Source organism: Elaeis guineensis, chromosome 1 (genome assembly GCF_000442705.2).
Source record: "Elaeis guineensis isolate ETL-2024a chromosome 1, EG11, whole genome shotgun sequence".
Taxonomy (NCBI): domain Eukaryota; kingdom Viridiplantae; phylum Streptophyta; class Magnoliopsida; order Arecales; family Arecaceae; genus Elaeis; species Elaeis guineensis.
In genome coordinates this window covers 115,337,210-115,360,692 of record NC_025993.2, presented here as the reverse complement: position 1 = coordinate 115,360,692, position 23,483 = coordinate 115,337,210, and the positions used below count along the sequence as shown (strand labels likewise).

The window sequence follows — 23,483 nt, the reverse complement described above, 5'->3', positions numbered from 1 at the left end:
TGTGATATGGAAATTCTTACTGGGCTGTAAAGCTCACACCCCTTCATTTTCTTTTCTTCTCAGAGTTACAAGATGTCCATGGTTGGCTATGGTATGGATTTGTGAGTGAGCGGATGCATAGATAGAGTACCGTTGATACCTGATCAGAGGATTGAAGGAATATTAATTGTAATTATGCAAGATTTTATGAATTATTATTGAAATTAATTATTATGGATGTTAAGGTTGTAGTGATTTAATTTGGCCTTGCATATTCTTTAGGGCTTGCTCTAAGGAGTGTGCGGCCATCACGTATCCGACCCGGGTGTTGGGTTCGGGGCGTGACAGAATGGTATCAGAGCATAGGTTAGGATCATTAGGGATTATGATATAAGTGATTGGAATATGACAGAATAATATCAGAGCTTAGGTTTAAAATTCCTAAGATTATGAAGTGATATTAAAACTTTATGTAAGATCAGTAGGATGTGACATAGTGGCATCTGAGCTTAGAGGTTAGGTTACGTTTATTTGGAGATAATGATACAAGTGATTAGGATATGACAGAACAGTACTAGAACCCAAGTTTAAGGTCACTAAGGATTGTCATATAAGTGATATCAAAACTTTGGGATTATAATCAATAGAGTATGATTGATAAAATCAGAGTTTAAGATTATGATTATTAAAGGTATGATAGAATAATATTATAGTTCAGGTTATGATCATCAAAAAATATGATTTAAGTGGTATTTGAGTTTAAGGTTATAATTATTCAGAATTGTAATTTTAACTTAGGTTATGATCATGAGGAACATGATAGAGAAGATTCAATATTTAGATTTCGAATCAATAGATATTAAGATAAAATTTATGTATAAGTGGCATATGATATCTATAATAGAATTGATGAGTTATATCTTAGATTTCAATCAGTAAGGTTGACCTAAGTATAAAAGGAGTTGACCTTGGAATAAAGTGGGAGGTATTGATGAGTTATGTTGAGTATACTAGAGGATTTTGGAATGTAAAATTTTTATGATTGAAGATCATGATAATTTTTTTTATTTCGATGATAATTGTCTGAGTATTATGAATTTAGACTTATCAAAGAAAGTTAATTAGAGTATGGTCTAAGAAGAAATTACATCATATGAGAGAGAAATATTTTTGAACATTGAACCTATAAGAGGTCATATATGAAACTCAATCTTAGATGAAAAATATACTTAAATTTTATTATGAGAATATGAGATACACATCTTGGTGAAATTTTTGGTTACTCAAAATATCATATTCTGAATATGATTCCTTGATCTTTCAAGTTACATTGGATTTCAAGTCAAAAGCTTACTTCTCTAAGTGGTTCAAAAGTATTTTGATATTATTGTTAAATTAAAGAAGAAAATTTATTGTGTCAGAGAATGATATACAGGTTATGATGAAATTTTTAATAATTCATATTACTATCTTTGGATTAGATTTTTTTCTGTGATTATTGAAAATGGTGAAGTGTATTAATTATTCAAGTCAAAGTTTGGATTTTTAAATTAAATTAAGACATCTTGCTAATGTTAAATTTTGAATGACTTATACAAGGGACAAGATTTTGTATGGATTTATCGATTAATATTAAGGGTTGTGATGAAGAGAGCTCTATAAGAAATAATCAAGATGATTCTACTTAAGGATGTTGGCTTGAGTTCTTTTAGTTGTCAAGTTGGAATTAATTCTTTTGAAAAGGAAGATTGATTTAGAAATTATCTAAATGATTGTAAGGTAAATTTAAGATTAACTCCAATTAATTCTTGACATGTCGGATTTTTGAAGAGTGATGAAACTTATGCAATGATTTCAAACATAGAAAGTGGATCAAGTTTTAATTTTTATATGCTATACCCGAAGGTAGTAAAGATAAAGAAACATAAAATTTTACCGTAAGTCTTATATGAAATTTGAAGGTTGGATCTATCCTGGATTGATCTAACATAAAGGATATCTTTATCTTTGATAGACTTATATAGTTTGATAAATTAAGATCAGAGTGCGCAACAAAAGCATGGTGGGTTAAATTGATTAGAAATATTAATTCTTTGATTCTGAAGATATTATGGAATACATTAGTTGTTAATAAAGAATAATTTTTAATCTGATCATAGTCGAATAATTTTTGTTAGTAGGTTGCTTCATTGTAGATAATGCCAAGAAATCTTAGATATCTCAAGTTTATTAACAGCTTGATAGTTCTGATATCAGTTCAAACTTAGAATGTCCTGACATAGATCTCATATTTTTTTTTAAATTTAATGTTGTTACTTGAACTGATATAGAAGATTGAGATTTTTCTTAAGATGAGAGTCTATATATAAAATTTGTTGGAAAATCAAGTGAAGAAAGAAATCGATAGTCGTGAAGAGTGTCCAATGTTCGACTTTTCTTTATTTTTCTATCAAGAGTAGTCTGAGATAATTATGAATTTCGAGTGAAATGTATTAGACAAATAAGGTGGTATATTAATACAAGTCCAAAATGTTACAGTTCTTCAAAAAAAAAGTTGAGCAATCAATAAGAAGGGATGAGTTTAAAATTTCAAATAATTTTGTTATAACAAGATCATGAGAAATAAATAATATATATGACATTATTGTAAGCTTGAGAATGATATGAAGAATGTATACTTTGAAATATATCTCAACAATATAACTTAATTTCGAGGACGAAATTATTTGAAGGGGGGGAGAATGTAACACCCCGACCCAAATCAGCCCAAAAAGCCCAAAGTAAAAAAAAAAAAAAAAAAGAATGAAGAAGACTCCCGCTGGGAGTCTTCTTCCACCCAAATCACTGATGGAGAGGTTGAATCCAAGGCGGATTCGACCTCCCCTACACCCTATAAAACCCCCTCTCCTTCCCTCTAAGGTTGGTCACGACGAGCACCAAATTTTTTTTTTATTTTTCTCGAATTTTTTCGTTGAAGCCGCGGATGTCCTCATCGTGTTCATCTCAAATACTCGCCGGAGACCTCACCGGAGTCGGAGGTAAGCCCTTCTCCTCTTTCCTCTCTTCCTTCCCATCTTTTCCACGGCTTCGTGCACCCTCGCCGGCCGTCAGGATCGTCGAAAAATTCATGAATAAAATGACCCCGTTTTTGCTCTGTTTCGGCCGAACTCTTCCCTCTCTTTTCCGGCCACCGGCGCCGCCGGTTGCGGCGTCCAATCAAGGTAGAGATCAACTGATTTGATGGGAAGAGCAATTTTTTCTTATGGCAAGCAAAGTGAAAGATGTGCTCATCCAACAAGGGTTGATCGACACTCTCTTGTACGAGAAGAAAGTGGTTGCCATGGAGGAGAAGACCTAGGAGCGGCTATTGATGCAGGTGGTGAGTACCATCCGCTTGTACCTAGCGGATGAGGTGGTGATTCATGTACTTGATGATAATTTTTTGATGGTGCTATGGTCGAAGCTCGAGAAGTTGTACATGATGAAGTCCCTCATCAATACTCTTTTCCTCTGGAGACAGTTCTACCAACTACGGATGGATAAGGGACAGAGCATGCAAGAGCATCTCAGTCACTTCTAAAAGATTCTCACCGATCTTCTCAGTGTAGGTGAGAAGGTTGAGGAGAAAACTAGGACGTTGGTCTTGCTAGCGTCGTTTTTTTCTTTGTATGAGTCTTTGGTGACTACTCTTCTACTGGAGAAGAATACCATCAAGATGATGAGATCATTGTGATGATTCTTCAGAATGAGATTCTCAAGCGGAAGAATCAGGCTTCGAGCTCAAATAGCGACAGCTCAGCTTTGACGATTTTTGGTGGAGCAGGTGGCAGCAGACGGAGCGGTAGAGGATTACGATGAGGATGATTCAGGTCCAAGACGAGGGACCCCAACAAGATCAGATGCTAATCTTAGCAAATTATGATCCTAATCTTAGCTAAGTATAAGTATACTATAATTCTGAAAAAAAGAGAGGAAGGGTTGTGAGCTTTATAGTCTAGTAAGAATCTTCGCATATCCACACAAATATAATAGTATAATTTAAAAATAATAATAAGCAATAAAGCATGAAATCTTATATTAAATATTCAGAACATCTCAAATATTCATATAAATATGTATATTAAATATCTATCTTGTCAAAAGAGGTGTGTCACTATATGTCAACCAGTGAAATCTTTTATTCAGCATTAGTTTTATATCTTATCATCTGTTTCTCTTATCATAATTTTAGATTTCTTAATTTTTTTCTTTGTGATTTTGGACTAACAAAGATCATGCCTCAGTCTATGACTGATCAAATTTTCATGCATAAGTTCGTGGAGGCTATCCCAGATATAGGCTCCTAGAGGCGATCTCATGCTTAAGCTTATAGAGGCTGTCTCAGGCATAAGCTTCATACATAAATTTATGGAGGCTATCCTAAGTATAAGCTTCTGACTGGCTATCCTATACATAAGCTCATAGAAGCTATATAAGCTCCTTACCAGCTATTCGACTATCCACATGATAAGGTTACTCCAAATCATATCTTTTCTATCTAATTATTATATATTAACTTTAGTACATCAATTGCAGTTCATAGTATGATCAAGATAAGCATATCATAAGCATATAACCATATCATTAATCACTGGTACATATATATAGTTAACACAATGTATTTGTACTGAAAACTCATATAAGAACAATATTATTTCAAATAAGATAAATCTATCAATGTGAATCCAACGATGCAAATAGTATATATAATAGTGATCATATATAGGGATTCTTATCTTTAGTAACTACAAACTCGATCACGATATTTATGAGTCCGTGCCTAGTATGTCCCTCAATCGATATAGTTCGAACTCATCTTCAATCAACCATCAGTATAAGAAAATAATAAATTATTACTAGTATTTTAATTTCTAAGCTTTAATATCTGAATTAATTTTAAATCTAATTTTTTAATTCTATGTTAAAATTAAATAATTAAATAATTTAGAGCTTTATCTTGAGGTTGCATTTGGTGCATCGCCAGATAATCTTGGAAAGTAATTTGATTGCCTTCAAGATAGATTGCCACCATTAAACTGCTAGTAATGTTGATTACTGTGCTTGAGATACATAGATAATATTATAGTAAAATTATTGAAAATCTTGATTAAAGTAAAATTACTGAAAATCTTGATTAACATATTTGGTATGACAATCAAATTATCGATAATATTTTTAAAATATCCTCATAAAATTTTATAAAATTTTAAATTACTGAGGAAGCGTTTGATTTTTTTTTAAATTTAAATCAAAATTCTCAAAATATGCCAAATAATTAAAAAAAGAAAATCCTTGAGACGAGCTCTATAGCCTTGGCCTCTGACATCAAGGCCTGTCGCCCTGTGAGTGCTAGATCGGTTGTCATGCCCCCGATCCGAGATTGTGAATCGAGGATCATGGCAACCGCAGCATACTCATAGAAATCTCTTTCCATAAGCATGCAAGGCATCTTATCATACTATCCAAAATAACAACGAAATAATTAGCCAATAACTTAAATTCAAAATATGATGACCTAAAATTTTTCTTTAATATCTCAATAAATTCAACAACGAGTCATAGGCTTTACATCAAATTCAATAGCCTTTAACCTAAAATAAAAGTATAAAGATTCTGCTTCTGATCACCCTTCCATTCATATCTTGTATCATCTTAATTCCTCAACATCTGTAAAAACAGTAAAATAGGAGGTAATGAGCTAGACAGCCCAGTAAGCAATGATCACTTTTCAACAGATTTCATCAGGCATTTAAGTAAATAATCATTTATAGAAAATAAGTATATAGAGTTCATCAATTCGAAATCAATTTTAATTATACAACATAATTCATGCCAAATTCATTTCTTTTTTCGAAAATTTAAGTTTCTTTCAGATTTCAATTTCTTTCGTTCTTAAATTCTTTTCGTCAACCATGAGTTATGACCATATTTTTTTTGTGGCAGGGTCATAACACCGCGTATCTTCTTGCAGTGAGCTGCGAATCATCTGGCAGCAAAATCCTTCGGAACCGCAGGTCTCTCTGACGGTTTGTCGCTCGTCTCTCTGGCGATGTAAACCCTCAGGACAAATCAATTGCCAACGTATATGCCCCCATTAGCGGGGTCCTTTACATAGTCAGGTTGTCAATTCATATTGTTCTTATATCAGAATTCTTCATAAATCATGTTTCATATTTTAATTTTGATAATAAAATATATAATCATGTAGTATCGAAATCAATCAATATAATGCATCATGGAATCAATATGTTCAATCATGCTTCATCATAACATTTCAAATAAGATATTTTCATAACAAAATATCATTCATCCAATTCATGCATCGTTTCACAAATCATGTCAGAAAAATATATTATAATTTACCAATAAATCTAGAAAAAGTGAAACATTACTTACCTCAAACGCATTCCAATAAATCTATATAATTCTATAAATTTTCTTTCAAAAATTCTGTTCGTAGATCATATCGCGATATCCCATGATCAAACATCCATAATCCTATACAGAATCAATTTCAATAATTAGAAAGAATACGAATACCATATTTCAACGGCTTAGATTAGGTCCGATCATCTAATTTTATCTAATCAAAATCTAATTAGGACCTAAACGATCTAAAATTTGACTATCAGATCAAATCGGATTCGAAGTGATAGGACCGAAGTTTCTTCATCGATTTCATAAAATCAAGTAGAGAGAGACAATTAGAGGAGAGAGAATTCATGAGGTACAATTCGAATTGATCAGATGACACAATCCAATATTATGATTGGTCCAATATCTCGATTGATGAAATCAACATGATCAAATCAAGTTATGGCTAGATCGAAATCATGGATGATCAAATCTAAAGATTCATGGTCTGATTAAGGTGGGTGCTAGTACGCTGTCTGACAACCATGGATCAGGTTCTTCATTAGAATCAGATCAGGACTATTAAAAAAAATTTCTTCATTCACTAACCTTTTTAGAGAAGAATCAATCAAGAGAGAGAATATTTTAGAAAGAGAAAATTTTAGAGAGAGAAAATTCATCTTGGACTCCTCGAACGATATGATTCAACAAATCCGATCGATCAGATCGAATCATGCTAGGATTATCATATGGATAATTCAATAAAATCATAAGAAATAAAATCTAAAAATATCTGATCTGATCAAAGTGGATGTCGGTGTACCGTCCGACAATCATAAATCAAAAATCCATCACTAGGATCATTTAAATTCATCATCATTCTTCTCAAAATTTTAAAAAATTTTAGGAGAGAGAAATAATCTAGAGAGAGTATTCTAGAGAGAGAAAGTAGAGAGAGAAAGTCCAATTTTAGAGAAAGAAAATACTAGTTCAGGCTGAAGAGAGAGAGGAAAGAGAGAGAAACTCTCTTTCTCATATTTTATTATTTATATCATTATTTATTAATTAATTAATTTTATTTATTTTTTTTCTTTCTTCTTTTCTTTCTTTCTTTTTTTTTTCTTTTTCTTCACGGAAGGGAAAGAAGAGAAAATCCTATTTATTATTATTATATTATTATTATTTTATTTTTCTTCTTCTTTTTCTTTTTTTTTCCTTTTTCCTTTTTCTTTTTCTTTTCTTTTCCTTCTTTTTCTTTTCTTTTCCTTCTTCTTCTTTTCTTTTTCTTTTTCTTTTCCTTCCTTCTTCCCGTGGGTTCCTTTGGGCCGAAACAGGGGATCTCATAATCCCCTGTTGGCTGGCCGGTCGGCGATGCAACCGGCGTGGGGCGACCGTCGGCAGGAGGGGGGGCGACCCAACGACGAGAGGAGGGCCAAACCGGTTGTTGGCGGTGACCACCGGCATCGAAAATCAAAGAAAAACAGCAAAAATAAAAATTTCTTCCGCAACAAAATCCGACAACTCCGATCGCCGGCGAGCGTGCACACCGGCATGAGAAGAAAAAGGGAGAAGAGAGGAAGGGGAGAAGGCTTATCTCCGACGCCGGTGAGGCATTTCCGGCGAGCAATTGGACGGGCACAGGTCGCTCTTCGCAGTGGTTTTCCGATGATTGCCGCCGACTGGGCTTAGGATCTTCGGTGGAAAGGAGAGAGGAGGGATCTCCTCCTTAAATAGAGCTGGAGGGAGCTTTTTTCCGACTCCGATTGGGAGCCGGTGAATGGAGGAAGAAGACTCCCTTCGGGAGTTCTTCTCTTCTGTTTTTTTTTTCATTTGGGCTTTGGTGGGCTGAGATTTTTATTCGGGTCGGGCCATCACATTCTTCCTCTCTAAAAGAAATTTCGTCCTCGAAATTTTTTTTGCTTGTGTCTTCATAGTTTCTTACTTGAATCTCATCCACAAATATTTTAATATTCTAATTCTTGATATAAAATTTATTCTTAAATTATTTTATAAGAAAAAATCGATACATCAAATATCGATCTGAAATGGAACCATTCATTTTCTTATTTATCAAGATCAACATCTCAAAGATTTTTAATATTTTAAAAATTTTAAAATTATGATTTTATTTCTTATAAAAATTAATGTCAATATCTCATGACTCAAATTAAAATCAAATCTATCTCTTGTGAATAGAAGAAGGTAAATGTCTCTATTCTTGCATAAGAACTTCATTCATCATCATTCATTTATTTATTTATTTCAAAATATTAACCACTCTTAATTTCAACCCATCATAAGATAGAAAAATATATTTCTATGAATCATATGATGACATCCCAATCAATCAAAATTCAAAAATATTTTCTCTTATTCGTACTTTGAAAGGTTGAAGATTTATCATTTCAATCTCATTCTCGAACTTTTGATATTTTAATTCTCGATACAACTTCATCATTAAGTCATTTCATAAAGATCAATATCACCAATATTGATTGAATCAATATCACTATTTCTAGTCATCGAAATTTTCTTACTCAAACTCTCAAACTCTTAAATATTTTAATTCTTGAAGCAAATTTTATCATTAAGTCATTCCATAATAAAAATCAATAACTCAAAAATTGATCTAAATTAAAACTATATTTTTCTTATAATCAAAATCAATGTCTCTATTCTAAGTAAGTATATCAATTTTCTTTATCTAAACATTAACAACTCTTAATTAATCAATTTATTTTTATAAATAACTCCAATCCATCTTTTGTAGAACAATCGTCAATATCAATAGATAACCTCAATCTTTTTCATTCAGTCAGAGAAATAATAATGATCAAAAGAGTCCAAACTTCAAATTTTATTATACCCTGGAGATAAATATTTGAGTATAATAATTTAAGATCAAAATCATCATTCGATAAATAATCTCAAATTCTTTCTAATAAATTAAAAATTATAAAATTCAATTCTAGGATAGAGAAAATTTATCTCTAAATATTCTAAATCTAAAATCAAAAATCAAAAGTCCACTCATCCTAGAATTAGGATGCTAATTATTTTTGTAGCATAGTAGGTGGAAGCACTACTTTTAAAAATCATATTAGAGATATCCCAAAATTATTCTTTCTAATATCAATAAATTTTTTGTATCAAACCATATCATCTATCATAATTCTTTGACTCAAAGAATCAACATTCCTGACTTCTTCAAAGTAATCCAGATTACCATGCTTCCGCTGCGCACTCTGATCTAACAATCAAAATTTCTTAGCTTTACCAAAAAAATTTTGATCAAATTATTTCTTTATCTTATCAATAGAAAAGATCTAAAATTTTAAATTTTAATTGAAGTCAAAGATTAACTTTCGATTCTCATTCATACTTTTACTGGTATACAATAATCTTGATTAACCTTTGAGTCTAATATCATATTTAAACCATCATATAAATTTACTATAATCAATATGAATCGAATCTTAATTCTCGTATCAATTCAATTCGATAATTTTCAAACCAAAAATTCTCATAAGTTAAATCAATGAAAAAAAATCCTTCGATGCTCCACCAAATTTGGATATAATCAGAATATATATAAGAATTTCAAATCATTATTATTTTTTTTCTAAAATTTTTATCATCAGGATCTTCAATATCTATCAAATATCCTTTCATAACAATCATACAAGCTTCAAAAATCAAATCTCTATTTAATAGTAGATTCAATTTAGGGACTTCGTTAACAAAAGCAAAGGAACTCCATATCAATTCTTAAATCCAAAATTTCTAAATTGTAAATTCACATGGATCCCTTAATCTGAAATAAATATAAATCAGATCTTTTATCTTAATCTAAAGATATCAATTTTTCATTAACAACCTCAACAATAATATCAGAAAATCTCTTGATCAACTTAGATACAAAATCTTTAAATTAAAATTTTATACACATCGTGTAGTCTCCAAGAGACATAATAAGATCCATTATCTAGATCTAAGGATGATGATTAAAGATTTCAGTATGATGAATATTCTACAACCTCAAAATCAATTTCATCAATAAGAAATAGGCTTCTTTGCAATATCTCCAAATATGTATTCATCCTAATATGCCACTTTATATATGATTCACATACCAAGTTCACTTTCGGTAAATATTCCAATCAAGCATCATAAAAAAAAACTTTCTTAGCCCATTCTGGAACAACATTTTATTATCAAATCTTTATCTTGCCAATAATAGTCAACTTCTCAACTAAAAGTAATATCATAGTATTATTCTCACATTGAATTTGAACTTACAATTCACTTGAATAACCAATGATCAAATTAATAACCATAATGCACAATAAAATTTTATGTAAATCCTTTAGTGATTACTTTCGATCAAGATCTAACTAATCATATCATGATCTATAGATTATCCATCATATTTCAAACTCCATATGTCATAATCTCTTACGATCTTTTTATACATAATCTCAATGTTTAATCAAAATTTATAAATATTTCTCCCACTACAATCATCAAAGATCTACACTATAATGTCCCTGGTGTCTATCCACTTACACCCATTCTATATCTATTTTTATGTTTCATAATTCATCCACTTATGCTCTGATACCACTTTAATTGTCACGCCCCCGATCCGAGATTGTGAATCGAGGGTCATGGCAACCGCCACATACTCATAGAAAACTCTTTCCATAAGCATGCAAGGCATCTTATCATTCTATCCTAAAATAACAGTGGAATAATTAGTCAATAACTTAAATCCAAAATATAACGACCTAAAATTTTTTTTTAATATCTCAATAAATTCAATAACGAGTCATAGGCTTTACATCAAATTCAATAAGCCTTTCAACCTAAAATAAAAGTATAAAGATTCTGCTTCTGATCACCCTTCCATTCATATCTTGTATCATCTTAATTCCTCAACATCTGTAAAAACAGTAAAATAGGAGGTAATGAGCTAGACAGCCCAGTAAGCAATGATCACTTTTCAACAGATTTCATCAGGTATTTAAGTAAATAATCATTTATAGAAAATAAGCATATAGAGTTCATCAATTCGAAATCAATTTTAATTATACAATATAATTCATACCAAATTTATTTTTTTTTCAAAAATTCAAGTTTCTTTCCAGATTTCAATTTCTTTCGTTCTTAAATTTTTTTCGTCAACCATGAGCTATGGCCATATTTTTCCTGTGGCAGGGTCATAACACCGCATATCTTCTTGCGGTGAGCTGCGAATCATCTAGCAGCAAAGTCCTTCGGAACCGTTGGTCTCTCTGACGGTTTGTCGCTCGTCTCTCTGGCGACGTAAATCCTCAGGTCAAATCAATTACCAACATATATGCCCCCATTGGCAGGGTCCTTTACATAGTCAGGTTGTCAATTCATATTGTTCTTATATTAGAATTCTTCATAAATCATGTTTCATATTCTAATTTCGATAATAAAATATATAATCATGTAGTATCGAAATCAATCAATATAATGCATCATGGAATCAATATGCTCAATCATGCTTCATCATAACATTTCAAATAAGATATTTTCATAACAAAATATCATTCATCCAATTCATGCATCGTTTCACAAATCATGTCAGAAAAATATATTATAATTTATCGATAAATCTAGAAAAAATGAAATATTACTCACCTCGAACGCATTCCAATAAATCTACATAATTCTATAAATTTTTTTTCAAAAATTCTGTTCATAGATCATATCGCGATATCCCATGATCAAACATCCACAATCCTATACAGAATCAATTTTAATAATTAGAAAGAATACGAATACCATATTTCAACGGTTTAGATTGGGTCCGATCATCTAATTTTATCTAATCAAAATCTAATTAGGATCTAAACGGTCAAAAGTTTGACTATCAGATCAAATTGGATTCGAAGTGATAGGACCGAGGTTTCTTCATCGATTTCATAATATCAAGTAGAGAGAGACAATTAGAGGAGAGAGAATTCATGAGGTATAATTCGAATTGATCAAATGACACAATCCAACATTATGATTGGTCCAATATCTCGATTGATGAAATCAATATGATCAAATCAAGTCACGGCTAGATCAAAATCATGGATGATCAAATCTAAAGATTCATGGTCTGATTAAGGTGGGTGCCAGTACGCTATCTGACAACCATAGATTAGAGTTCTTCATTAGAATCAGATCAGGACTATTAAAAAAAATTTCTTCATTCACTAACCTTTTAGAGAGAGAATCAATCAAGAGAGAGAATATTTTAGAGAGAGAAAATTTTAGAGAGAAAAAATTCATCTTGGACTCCTCGAACGATATGATTCAACAAATTCGATCGATCAGGTCTAATCATGCTAGGATTATCATGTGGATAATTCAATAAAATCATAAAAAATAAAATCTAAAAATACCTGATCTGATCAAAGTGGATGTCGGTGTACCGTCCGACAATCACAAATCAAAAATTCATCACTAGGATCATTTAAATTCATCATCATTCTTCTCAAAATTTTAGAAAATTTTAGGAGAGAGAAATAATCTAGAGGGAGGATTCTAAAGAGAGAAAGTAGAGAGAGAAAGTCTAATTTTAGAGAGAGAAAATACTAGTTCAGGCTGAAGAGAGAGGGAGAAAAGAGAGAGAAACTCTCTTTCTTATATTTTATTATTTATATTATTATTTATTAATTAATTTATTTTTTTTTCTTTCTTCTTTTCTTTCTTTCTTTGTTTTTTTTCTTTTTCTTCACGGAAGGGAGAGGAGAGAAAATCCTATTTATTATTATTATATTATTATTATTTTATTTTTCTTCTTCTTTTTCTTTTTTTTCTTTTTTTTTTTTTTCTTTTCTTTTTCTTTTCTTTTCCTTCTTCTTCTTTTCTTTTTCTTTTTCTTTTTCTTTTCCTTCCTTCTTCCCGTGGGTTCCTTTGGGCCGAAACAGGGGATCTCACAATCCCCTATTGGCTGGCCGGCCGGCGGTGCAACCAGCGTGGGGCGGCCGTCGGCAGGAGGGGGGTGACCCAACGACGAGAGGAGGGCCATACCGATGGTCGGCGGTGAGCACCGGCATCGGAAATCAAAGAAAAACAGCAAAAATAAAAGTTTCTTCCATAACAAAATCCGGCAACTCCGGTCGCCGGCGAGCGTGCACACCGGCACGGGAAGGAAAAAGGAGAAGAGAGGAAAGGGAGAAGGCTTACCTCCAACGCCAGCGAGGCTTTTCCGGTGAGCAATTTGACGGGCACAGGTCGATCTTTCGCGGTGGTTTTCCGGCGATTGCCGCCGATTGTGCTTAGGATTTTCGGTGGAAAGGAGAGAGGAGGGATTCCTCCTTAAATAGAGCTGGAGGGAGCTCTTTTCCGACTCCGATTGGGAGCCGGTGAACGGAGAAAGAAGACTCCCTTCGGGAGTTCTTCTCCTCTGTTTTTTTTTTTTCGTTTGGGCTTTGGTGGGCTGGAATTTTTATTCGGGCCGGGCCATCACATCGGTAGTGTTCCTATATTCGACGACAGTTGTCTTTCGGAACTTAGGATGGCTATTGGGTTGTCGGAGGAGGGGGAGGTAGTGATGGAGGCGAGGGAGGAGAAGTCGATGTCCGTGTAGAAGTAGGGGTCGTGGTTGAAGATGACAAGGGTACAAGCAGAGGGGAGGCGATCGAGGGTGGCGAGGGTATGGAAGAGTTCGAAGAAGAAGAAGAAGAAGAAGAGGAGGGTGAGAGTCGTCAGAGGAGAGGGTGGAGGGGTGGATTTTGTGTGAATTTTTTTGAGAAATAATTTTGTTCAAAATTTTTTTTACAATATTGTCAAATAAGTAGCAATCTGAATAGCCACATCTCTCCAAGATTATTTGGATTGCCTCCTGAAAGTAATCTATATTATCAAGATAATCTGAATTACCATTCAAAAAATATATCAAATATAATAATTTGATAAATTTATTTTAAATTATCAATAATCTGAATAGATTATCAACTATCAACCATAATTTAATTGATAAACGGACATAAAATTTTTTGTTCAGTATTTCTCTTCAAATCAATCATACTTCTACGTAATATCAATATTAATCATGAAAACAGAAGGCATGATAACGGTGAGGCTGACTAGAAATTGACAACCAGTGGCTTTAATCATTCAGAATAGCGTAACCAAATTTTCAACTTCAATAAATGGATGTCGGCATCCGTAACAAGTCAGAAGAGATTGTCGATGATGAATCGGTGGATGGCTGATGATGGTTAGGGTGGAGGCCAAAAGGATGGGCACCTATGAAACCAATCCAGGACACCACACTGAGCTCATCCTGGGTCCACAAATTATGACTGTCGGACTCTCGATTGGGACCGATAAACCAGGTAAAGAGAGGGAAAGTTGGGGAGAGAGAGTGGTGGCGGCGCTCAGCCGCAGAATTATCAGCGACGGCGGTCAGCCGGCGATGAGGAAAAGGAAGGAAGAATGGGAAGGAAAAAAAAAAAAAAAAAAAAACAGGGGAAGGGTTCTAGGTCCGCCACTCCCACAGCGGCGGCCCATGACGGCAGCAACCCTGCTGGCTGCGGCACTTGGCAGCTCGTGCAGTCCATGTTTCACGACGGTAGCGGGCTCAGCAAGAGAAGAGATAGAAGGAAAAGCAGGGGAAAGAAAATACCAAAGCAGGGCAGCCGGTTCTTCAACCAAATCCCGCGATCTCCGGCAGCAAATCGAGATGATGAAGCCGTCAACGACGACCATGGGACTCGGTGAAGACCGTGGAGGGGAGATCAGGTCGGATTACATCACTCCCGGCGCCAAATCGGCGGCAACTCGCTGGGGCACACCGATGGAAAAGAAATCGCCAAATCTCAAGGGTTTTCATCGGTGGTGGATCGGAATTCATTGGATAAGAGAGGAGTCGTCCAATGGCCGAAGGGCCTCCAGGAGTCCGTTCTCCGACGGGATCGGCGAGAAGAAGTGGACTCCTTTCGGGAGTCCCTTCTCGGTTACAGAAATTATATGGTGAACAATGCTTGATCTTCCCCACTTAAGCATGCTAATGTCTATCAGCAACTCAATCTGCAGTAATATTTATCACTTCAAACAACATAAATACTCTCAAATTTTATAGAAGAAAGTTCAGTGCATACATATTCCAAGTAAAGACTTTTCCATTTGGATAGAGCATTACCACTCTTGCCATGATATTCACAGATCATAAAAAACATCATGCACATATTCCTTCCCTTGGTTTCTACAAACACTTCTTGCACCTAATCTTACATGAGACTATAACTGATATGATTTATGGTTATTTCTTGATGTGGTGGTTTATAGCTACAAGGTGCAGAGCAGAACTCTTGTGCACCGTAATTCCTGGTGCCTCGTTCATGTCGATGTCTTCTCTGGTCATCCCAACAGGCAGTTCCCAGTCAAAATGGTACAACATGCTTGCAAGTGCTAACTCCACTGTCAAAGTCCCCAGATTTATTGCAGGGCAGATTCTTCGACCAGAACCGAATGGTATGAACTCGAAATTATGTCCTTTGTAGTCGATAGAACTATCCATGAATCTCTCAGGAATGAACTCTTCAGGGTCATCCCATGATTTAGGATCTTTTGCAATCCCCCAAGCATTGACATACAGTGTTGTGTTTGGCAAGATATCATATCCATGAATCCTAGAGTGTCTTATGGACTCTCGAGGAAGCAGTAATGGGGCAGGAGAGTGCAGCCTCCATGTTTCTTTCACCACAGACTTGAGGTATTGAAGCTGGTGAAGATCTCCTTCTTCCACCTTCCCTTTAGTTCCTAAAGAGGCTCTTATTTCTTCTTGAGCTTTCTTCATCAGCCTTGGGTGTCTTGCAAGCTCCGCCATAGCCCATTCTAAGGTCGCAGAAGCTGTATCTGTTCCAGCAATGAAGATATCCTAAGCAAAAGGAAAGAAAAAGAATTGCTTTAAAATCCGGTTTAGCGAAACTCCATAAGAATCTCAATAAAAAGCATGAGTAGTAAAGCCTTGTACAGTTCAAAAATAAAGCAAAAGTTGTAAATTTTAATAGAGTTTTTCGCAACAAGCAAGCAAAAGCAAATTGACTTTGCAAATTTTGATGAAGAATATGAGGGTGTAAGAAACGGATACCGTCAGCACTGCTTTTATGTGATCTTTTGTTAGATGTCCATCCCTTTGCAACCGAAGCAATACATCAACTATGTCTTCATGTTCGGGTCTTATCCTCTCAGGGTCTATGTGCTCCCCGATGACGTGCTCATAGAAAGCATCAAACATACTAAAGCTCTTCTCGAGCCTACCTGCAAGTCCAGTTAGCTTGTCCATCCAGCCTATTGATGGAAAGAAGTCTGCAATATAAAAACTGCCTAATAAAGCCTGCAATTCGGTAAAAAGCCTGTGAAATATACCCTTCTCATAATCACCTTCTTGGTACTTCTTACCCATCGCAGCTCTGCAAATTATATTAGTTGCCAGTGTCATCATCAGCCTGCTAAGATTTATAGGAGTTGCTGAAGAAAGGGAGATACTATTGATCATTAGTGAAATCTCTTCTTCCCTTATAAATTGAAATGATTGCACCCTCTTGGCACTGAAAAGTTCAAGGATGCATATCTTTCTTATCTCTCTCCAATATTCACCATAGGGTGCGAAGCTGATATCCAAGCAGTTGTAAGAAAATTTGCTGCCAGCAACAAGGCGGGGCCTTGAGCAGAAATCGAGATCATGAGTTTTCATTACTTCTTTGGCCATCTCAGCAGATGAGATTACCACTATTGGCATGCTACCTAGTTCTAAATACATGAGAGGGCCATATTTTTGAGAGAGTTGCCATAAGGAGTGATGAGCCAGCCTACCAACTTGATGCAGGTTCCCAATTAAGGGAAGCTTCTTCGGGCCAGGAGGGAGCTTGTACACTGCCTTTCGTTGTTCCATTCTTTTGTATCTGAAAGAAAGAAGAAGGGAGGCAAGTGTGGCAAAAAGAAGCCATGCAAATATGATGCAGATAGCCATGATTACTAGGAGGCACCCCAAGGCAAAGAGTTGGAGGTTGATCTTATTTGTGGCAGCCTTGTTCCTAGAGAGGACAATCCATTGTGGACTCTTAGTATTTCAGGAGTTATTAATTGGATGCATGGTATGGACCCATGGTCTCCTTGGCTGATGGTGATCAGAAAATCCAAGCTAGTCTTCAAAACATGAGCACATGTATTTGGACATAACTAGATTGAGATAATGTTTTTTTGAGATAAGATTCAGATAATGTTTGACCAGGTGGTGAGGGTGGTGGAAGGCTACTACAACTTATCAAATGCCTGGTGGGGAACATCGACTAAATGCCTGGTGGGGAACATCGACTTCTTATCGAAATATCTAATATTGAAAAACACATGATGAATTGATGAGGCCCTCTTAGATTTGTCTTTTTGTTTTTGTTTTTTTAAGGTAATGAGGTTCTCTTAGATTAATTTAAGATGTTATGGAAACTAAATGTTAGGCGGATGACAGTTACTTCTTACCAAAATATCTAATATTATAAAAAGAATGAAGGATTGATGGGATCCTCTTAGATTAATTTAAGTTCCTATAACATGGCATCTTCTTTCTATCCATCTTCTTTCGATTGGCTTATTGATTATTTACCCGTAGTTTTTAAAATCCAAAACCATACTAATTAACAAGATGCCAAAACGGAACAACTAACCGGTTTATTCTATCGTTTTTTGTTTGCGATATACCCGAAGCTGTAAAGATTAGCTGTGTTGCAGCCAATTTTCCATCGTCTATCACGGAGAATGAACATCTACAAAATAGCATCCGTATAGATCGAATGTGTGTTCGGCGGAGACCCTCCGATGCTTAAATCAGAGAGAGAAGTTGGTAAACAGGAGTTGAATGTAAACAGTAGCAGAGTTTTAGCCCAGAATTTATTTACCAGTCCCGTTTTTCTTATCCCTTTTGTAGATGAGGTTTTTGTAATTGTCGGACGTGATCCCGTATTTTACGATGCTAAATTATCGAATCATAATCATGTAGTGAATCATTAATTCCCACTGATTGCATCGTGACATGCGGCCGATAGCCGTTCATGACGATTATAGAATATCTGAGTTAACGGACCGATCATATGTCGGTATAACTGACCATATATCGGTAGAATTCATGAGCGATCGTCGGCTAGTAGTTCTGTTATGCCGAGATCTAAGTCGTTCGCTGTCGATCGGTAGTAGTCGAATCATTAGTCGGTCAGTCGGCAATAGGTCGGTGTGGTTCGTTCGGTTGGTCGATGAAGAGTCAGAATCGCATATTCAGTCGATTGGTCGGCTATTGTTGAGTCAGAGTCGGTAGTCGATTGACTTGAGTCGGGGGTTGATTGACTTATCCTAACAGTTGCCCCCTGCTCCCAAGTCCAAGATGAGTTGACGTGTATATTACCACGTAGTTTGTCACGTTGGATGAATGGAGTTATTTTTTGTCACATCGAATCCCGATTTTGATACCGTTTTCTTCGAGATATAGGTGATCAGCTATTTTATCGTATCTCTGTCACACTGACCGGACGATTCAGTATCAATTGTCAGTGTCCGAATGTTATTGGATCGGAATCGTTCATACGGATAGAGGTGACGTGGCTTAATCTGGGGCAAGTGCGTCGAACCGTCCGATCAATGATCGGTCCAGATGTTGCCATGTGTCATTATCTGGTAAATCTTCGATTTGACCGTCTTCATCTTGACCGTTGAGGGGGATCCTATATATAGGGTTACTCTCAGCCAAATTTTTACTTTTCACTGCTTTTGGTGCTGGGACTCGGCCGGATTGTTGCCCCAATGCCCAAGGTTATTGCTCCCAACTTTCAAGTCAACTTCGTCTTTCTTTCGAGTTCTTTTCTCTTTTCCTCTTTCTGGGACTTTGTCGAATTGTTACCAGATGGTTGGCTTATGCCTTCGTCTCTGCATACGTGAGGTATTGTCCATTTTGATTCATCTTTAGGCTTCAGTGGATCTTAGGCTTCAATGGATCTTGATCATTTAGAGCGTCACGATTTTGTCCTTTAAAAGATGCCTCACATTGGGAGAGAAGATTTCAATCTATATAATCCATATTCCCTTTTGACTCATAATCGATGTGAGATTAAAGAAGTTTTCTCTACACCACAATAAGTTGAAGCTGGCAGAACAGAGTACTTTTTAAATATATTTTATTAGAAGATAGAATACATCCTAGCCGTTGCTTAGATAGGGTTATTAAAGTAAATTTATTTTCCAGCCGGTTGCTAAACCGGTCATCCATATCCATTTGTTTTTTTTTTTTTTTTTTTCTTTTTTCTGGAAAAACTCTTCCGTCGCCTTTCTCTCTCATCGGTGCGTCCAATCGTGCGCCGCCACCGTCCGGTTGCCCGCTCCATCCCCGCGGCGCCTAAGCCCACCATCTTATCTCTCTAACTCCCTTCCTCTCGCTCTGTCTCACGTTCACTCTTTGGCGTGGTTCTTTTCCCCCCGAGGAGCCATCTCCCATGGTAAACCAAACCCCACCTCCCACGTTAGCAGTAGCAGGTACAAGAGAACAGCCGGGCCCCTTGCCCAAGAAAAAGAAGACTGAAGAGAGAAGGCAGGGCGTCTCCATATAGATTTTGGAGCTGTTTGATGTCCGGCTATCACTTTCGGATAATAAAAAAATGATATCCGGTAAGAAAGTGCTAATTTGCCTCTGGATGTTGAAACAATTACCTGCACCAGCCACGTGAACAGTCGGTGTCCCATCTACAACCGTTCTTTCTTAATCGAACGGTGAAATTTTTTTATAAAAGAAAATGACGATACTGGCCTTTGGAGCGCCATAGCATTTCCTATATGTTCAATGAGACAGGTAGGTGTGGGATAATCATGCATAATTGCATATTAAAACAATGAACAAACAATGATGACTGGTTACGATGAGATGAGATACATAGATTTTCCAACCCTTCAAAATTTAGGTGACCAAACCATGTGTCACAAATATAACTAATTCTAAACAATGATTTTAAAATAAGGCAAAATTTTTATCGCAAATGAAAAACTAAAAACATGAAAAAGTCTTGGAGAAGAGAGACTTCCAATTCAAGACCTCACAAAGCAGATGCTAGAGAATCTGACACACACACACATATCTGATTGAGATCATTAGAGATTATATCAGGGTGACTTAATATAGATTAACCATGATCGATGTTATCAATTTCGAATATGAATCGGATCAGGATCCAATCTACTGCACGAATTTCGGAGCAGTCTCAGATCATCATATTTTCATCTCAAGTTTATCCTAGGGTCTATAAAGCAATCAGAGAGAGAGAATGATCCTAGAGAGATAAAATCCATAAAAAGAGATAAAAAGTCTAGAGAGAGAAAATAGAGAGAGAATTTAGAGAGAGAAAATATAGAGAGAAGGTAGAGAAAGAAAGTCCAATTTTAGAGAGAGAAAGACTTAAGAGAGAGAGATGAGAGAAACTTTCTCTCATATGTATTTATTATTATTATTATTTCTTTTTTCTTTTCTTTTTTTTTTTTTTTCTTTTTCTTTTCTTTTTCTTTTTCTTGTTCCCGTGGCCTTCTTTGGCCGAAACAGGGGACCTAAAGGTCCCCGTGCCTTTGACTGGCCGATCACGGCCATTCCCCACCCGACGGTGACCGACGGGAAGGGGCGACTCTCCCGTGCTCGGAGGCCGAAGCCGGCGGTCGGCGGTGACCGTCGGTGCCATAAAAAATCAGGAAAAGGGATAGAAGAACAGGGCTTTCTTCTCCGACGAAATCTGATGGCTCCTGTCGTCGGCGGTCGTGTCCACAGGCATGAGAAAGAAGAGAGAGAAGAGAGGAAGAGGAGGGACTTACCATGGCCTCCAATGACCCCCACCGGCGTGAAATCGCGGCGAGCACGAGTCGAGGGGCCACGGCTTCAATCGAAAAAATCAGAGAAGAACTCCGGCGATCGTCGGTGACTGTTGTGTCCTCTCTTAGAGGAGAGGAGGGGGGTTCTTATAGGGCTCGTCCTAGGGTCTTTTAATGACCGTAGGACTCTGATTCCGATCAGGATCGGGGAAGGAGAAGACTCCGATTAGGAGTCTTCTTCCCCCCTCTCTTTTTTTTTTTTTTTCCTAGGTGGGCTTAGTGGGCTTTTGGCCCATCGGGCCGGGTTATCACAGACTGGAACTTAATACAAAAGATAGACAAGAAATTGGCTTCTTGGAAAGGTAAGCTATTATCTATGGGAGGATGTCTATCCTTGATTAATTCAGTGTTGACATCGTTGCCTTCATATTGGATGTCAAGCTACCTTCTTCCCACAACAGTAAAGAAAGAATTTTTTATTATGGAGAGGGCATAAGCAATGCAACGGAGGACATTGCTTACTAAGATGGGAAAATGTTTGCAAGCCAAAGAAGCTTGGAGTTCAGGGTGTTTTAAACCTTAGACTTTTTAACAAATGCCTACTCCTTAAAAGATGGTGGAGATATATGAATGAACCTACAAAAACATAGAGAATGTTAATTCAAAATGCATACTATGATGACATGAATGTTCTTACAGTGCTAATATCACGATCTCTGCAGGCATCTCAGTCTTGGAAAAGTATCCTAAAGGTCCACCCACTGTTCAATGTTTGCATTGAAAGCAGATTAGAAAATGGAGAACGGACTCTCTTTGGATTGACCGCTGGTATGAAGGAAATTATATGCAAGACTTGTTCCCAAACCTCTTTAGATTTATACTTTCATTGAATATTATAGTCCATGAATTTCTTCATGCTGCAGATAGACAACAGAACTTCCGAGACCCCCTTAACTCTAGTGCTAGATCAGAATTCAACCACTTGTAGATTCTTTTAAGATCTATTCACCTTTCTTCTGATACTGACACCCTATGCTGGAGATAGACAGTCAATGGAATCTTCTCTGTCAGCAGTGCATACAAGTTCTTTATTCATAGTGGGATGGTCTCATGGTTCCCCATGATTATTTGGTCTCTGCCTATCCCGACCAAAGTTAAAATCTTCATGTAGCTAATTTTTCACAACAAAGTTTTCACTGCTGATAATCTACGTAAGTGTAAATTCCCAGCACCTATTCACTATCCTCTGTGCTGTTCTGCAGAGGAAAGCGTCAACCATTTATTCCTTGCATGCCAGTTTTCCTCTCAGGTTTGGAATGTGATCATACAGCGTCTTTCACTTCCTCCTCTACCACTTACTGTTCAAGGCCTGCTGGGCGATTGGATGATTAATTTGAAAACAAGAAATGCTAAACAGGAAATGTATAGCATAATTTCAGCAATTCTGTGTCTATGGAAGGAACAAAATAGAAGGATTTTTAACTTTGAAGCATACTCCTATGGAAAGACAATTGAGATAGGATTGGCAGTATTAGTATTAAAAGACTAGCTTCAAGCTGCTAAATGGTGGAAACAAGAGCTGACTACACCTCTGTTTAATTCACTGAGGGACCTGCTAATAGAGTAAAATAGAGTTTTTGGTAGCCCGTCACCTGAAGATTGAATTTCATGTTTTGTATGGTCACACCAAAGAGCCGCAACCAAATCACATATGCCCTAACAAAACCTATAATTTGTGACTTCAAACTTTGAAAACCTGAAGTCCATGATCACTTTTTACAGTTTTTTTCTTTTAAACCTAAAAACATGTAAATTTTCTCTGCCATCTTCGAATCTAGCTCCCTCAGCTTGATTTGTTACGCTGTAAATCTTCATCATGCTTAATTAAAACATGGGTGGGTTCCACCTCCCATTTCAATCAAAAAATAATAATAATAATGAGATGCCAAAACTGAACAACCAGCTGGTTTATTCTATCATTTTTTGGTTGCAATATACCCCGAACTGTAAGGATTGGCTGAAGCTGGCAGAAGTGAAGTATACGTTTAATGAGAGAGGCAGGTGTGGGATAATCATGCCTACCTAGTAACATATATTTTTTTTGAGATATAGGTGGTGGAAGTGAGACACTTCCTATCTTTTATTCAAAATGACTGGATGAGTAATCACCAGAGTCTATTTTAAGAACACAACACGATTGGGACGATTTAAACACCAAATACGTTTGGGTGACCAATCATAAAGAGGCCTCA

General features: G+C 36.0%; 1 protein-coding gene across 2 annotated transcripts; it reads right to left on the bottom strand.

Moving 5' to 3' along the window:
* Positions 1 to 15,448: 15,448 nt before the first annotated feature.
* On the bottom strand, positions 15,449 to 17,536 carry LOC140859111 (cytochrome P450 71A1-like). Of its 2 annotated transcripts, XM_073260620.1 has the most exons (3): positions 16,786 to 17,523; positions 16,493 to 16,710; positions 15,449 to 16,279 (listed from the first exon to the last, which is right to left on the bottom strand). In XM_073260620.1, exons 1-3 carry the CDS (start codon positions 17,372 to 17,374, stop codon positions 15,662 to 15,664), a joined length of 1,425 nt encoding a protein of 474 aa, XP_073116721.1. In that variant the 5' UTR covers positions 17,375 to 17,523; the 3' UTR covers positions 15,449 to 15,661. The 2 variants fall into 2 exon arrangements, with proteins under 2 accessions (XP_073116721.1, XP_073116717.1); XM_073260616.1 differs by having other exon boundaries at positions 16,493 to 17,536.
* Positions 17,537 to 23,483: the final 5,947 nt, after the last annotated feature.

Coding starts and splice junctions, on each gene's coding strand:
- LOC140859111 (XM_073260616.1), bottom strand. CDS start 17,374: ATGGCTATCTGCATCATATTTGCATGGCTTCTTTTTGCCACACTTGCC. Junction 16,280..16,492: donor ACATAAAAGCAGTGCTGACG/GTATCCGTTTCT, acceptor CCTTTTGCTTAG/GATATCTTCATTGCTGGAAC.